At 46.7% G+C, this 2435-nt stretch overlaps 1 protein-coding gene across 1 annotated transcript; it reads left to right on the forward strand.

Moving 5' to 3' along the window:
* Window positions 1–364: 364 nt before the first annotated feature.
* Window positions 365–1875, forward strand: LOC140809766 (uncharacterized). Its single transcript, XM_073167485.1, has 2 exons — window positions 365–1732; window positions 1845–1875. Exons 1-2 carry the CDS (start codon window positions 545–547, stop codon window positions 1857–1859), a joined length of 1203 nt encoding a protein of 400 aa, XP_073023586.1. The 5' UTR covers window positions 365–544; the 3' UTR covers window positions 1860–1875.
* Window positions 1876–2435: the final 560 nt, after the last annotated feature.

Genomic DNA, 2435 nt, shown 5'->3' on the forward strand with positions numbered 1-2435 from the left:
TGAGTCGGACATTTACAGTTTAGACATGATTTGATTTGCTTTTATGTATTTAGCGCTGCTCTTATATGTTCGTTTTTATTATGCGCTTTTCCTAGGGCTTACATTTTGGACATGTATTTGCCACCCTAGATTTTATGTTTCTATGTTTTATGTGTTGTCAGACTAGCCTTTCGAGAGGTCTTGGTATAGTCCCCCTCTCTTTAGGCCTTACCTTGTATTTATTTTGTGTTTATATATACAGGTAGGGGTCCGCCTAACCCCCCGCTTCCGGCGGTGTTTTTTTTTTTTTTTTTAAAAAAAAAAAAAAAAAAAAAAACCCTAAACCCTAAACCCTAAACCCTAAACCAAAACCAAACCAAAAAATTTTCTCTCTCGTGAATAGTGAAAAAAAAACCCATATTTTCGTCCCAAAATCGCCGCCAGTACGGCCGGCCGTTTGCCGCCGGTTCCCGGCCGGTTCGCCGGTCTATCTGAAACGCCTCCTCGAGGCGACCAACATACTAAAATTTCAGCTCAATCGGAGGTGATTTACCCGTCCAATTTCATGTCTAAAAATCCGGAATTTCCGGCCAAAAAGTCGTCTCCGGCGAATTCAACTTCGTTTTCTACAACTGATATACCGTTGGAATCGTCTCGTCATTGCGAGCCTTCTGTCCAAATTTCATCTCAATCAGAGTTGATTTGCCCCCCCGATTTGCCTGCCAAAGTGCCGACGGCACTGTTCCTACGCGAGGCTTCCACTGTTTCGTCGATTCCGGCTAGCTCCGGTAATGTTTCTTCAAGTCCAGCCCCGATCTGGAATCCTTGTTCCAATGCGAGTTCAATGGTACAGGTCCCGTTCTCCAATTCATCGTCATCTACCGGCAATTTCAGATCTACGGTTGGGATTGCTGAAACCCTAGCGCCGAGTTCTTCCATCGTCGAATTCTCCGGCGTGGCGTGTTCAAAATCCAATTCCTCTTCACAGTATCATCCTCAGATCATGGGTAACATTATGGTGCCTTCAATTTCAGAAAAGGATCTCGGAATCAAAAACGCCCAAATTGGTGATTTTCAAGCGAGTTCATCGCCTATTTTGGACCGAGTTGCAACTGTTCCGGCCGGTTCTGGTAGTCTTAGTGCCGGTTTTATGTTCTCCACACCGTCGCCGGCCCTCGGCAAGTCTCCGACCGGTGACTCTAGAGTTGACTCGGTCGAGTTACTCGGCGGGTCAATGCGAGTTGACTCGGCAGTACACCGTGTGCGTTCACCCGTTCCGGTTGCTTCGAAGGTTTCTGGACGTTCTGTTCCTCCTACAGTATCCTTTCGGGATATTTTGCGTCGTTCATCTCCACCTTCGCCAGATCAGAGTTTTGCTGATGTTGTTGATTCGATGGACGAGGTACCTGCTCCGACCGATCGTGATGGGATTCCCGGTATTTTATTTCCGGATCAGGTAATCTCTTCCCTATCTGCTCCTTTTAGATTTGCTTTGATAGGGCGTATTTCTGGGAACCGCGGCCTGACCCCGAATAAGGATATTTTATCTGCACTTTCTTGCGTTGGTTTACTAGGCTCCCACACTGTTAGATTTCTTCCTCGTGGGTATATGGTTCTTACTCTTTCTTGCGAAGAGGATTATTTGAAGTTTTGGGAGAGGCCTGAGATTTCTATTCGGTCTGTGGTTATTCGGTTTTCTAAATGGACTCCAGAGTTCATATATGAGGAGGATTCTTCTGTTGCTCCGGTTTGGGTTAGATTTCCTGATTTGCCCCTCCATCTTTATGATAAAAAAGTCTATATCCGATTGCGAAGATCTTAGGTAATCCAGTTAAGGTTTATGAGATTACCGCTGATGGTTCTAGGGGTTCCTTTGCTAGGGTCTGTATTGAGATGGATGTTCTACAGCCTCGTCAAGAGAAGATTTGGGTAGGATGGGGTGAGGTGATCATAGTCAGATTGTTGAGGTTGTTTATGAGAAAGTTCCCCATTTCTGCTCTTACTGTAAGATGTTGGGCCATTCACTTGATTTTTGTGCTAGGAATGTTAATAATTTTAGGACGAGGCGGTCTCAGCGTCAGGCTGCTCATGCTCCTCCGTCATCTGATCAGCATCACCAGGGTCCACGTCCTCATGGTAAGGGTGTTGTATCTGATTCCCCGCTTCCGGCTTCTTCCGAGCAGCCTCAGGGTGTTGCGTCTGATCCGCCACATTCCGGTGATACTGATTTTATAGTACATGTTTCCAAGCGTCCCCGACGGCGACCTGTTGTGAGGAAAGATCCGGCTCGGCCCATTTCGACCAAGAATTACTATGAGATTCTGCAAGAGTTACCCACTGCTTCAGGTCCAGGTGAGACTTCGGGTACCGTTAAACCCCGTCCCCAGAGGTTTAAGTCCCTTCTTAGTAAGCTTGCGGCCGAGCAGAATGCTGCGGTGAGTAGTTCGTCTCACGAT

This window comes from Primulina eburnea, chromosome 1, assembly GCF_022965805.1.
Source record: "Primulina eburnea isolate SZY01 chromosome 1, ASM2296580v1, whole genome shotgun sequence".
In the NCBI taxonomy this organism is placed as follows: domain Eukaryota; kingdom Viridiplantae; phylum Streptophyta; class Magnoliopsida; order Lamiales; family Gesneriaceae; genus Primulina; species Primulina eburnea.

Bases quoted from the DNA above. Each gene is read 5' to 3' on its own strand.
- LOC140809766 (XM_073167485.1), top strand. From the start codon at position 545: ATGTCTAAAAATCCGGAATTTCCGGCCAAAAAGTCGTCTCCGGCGAAT.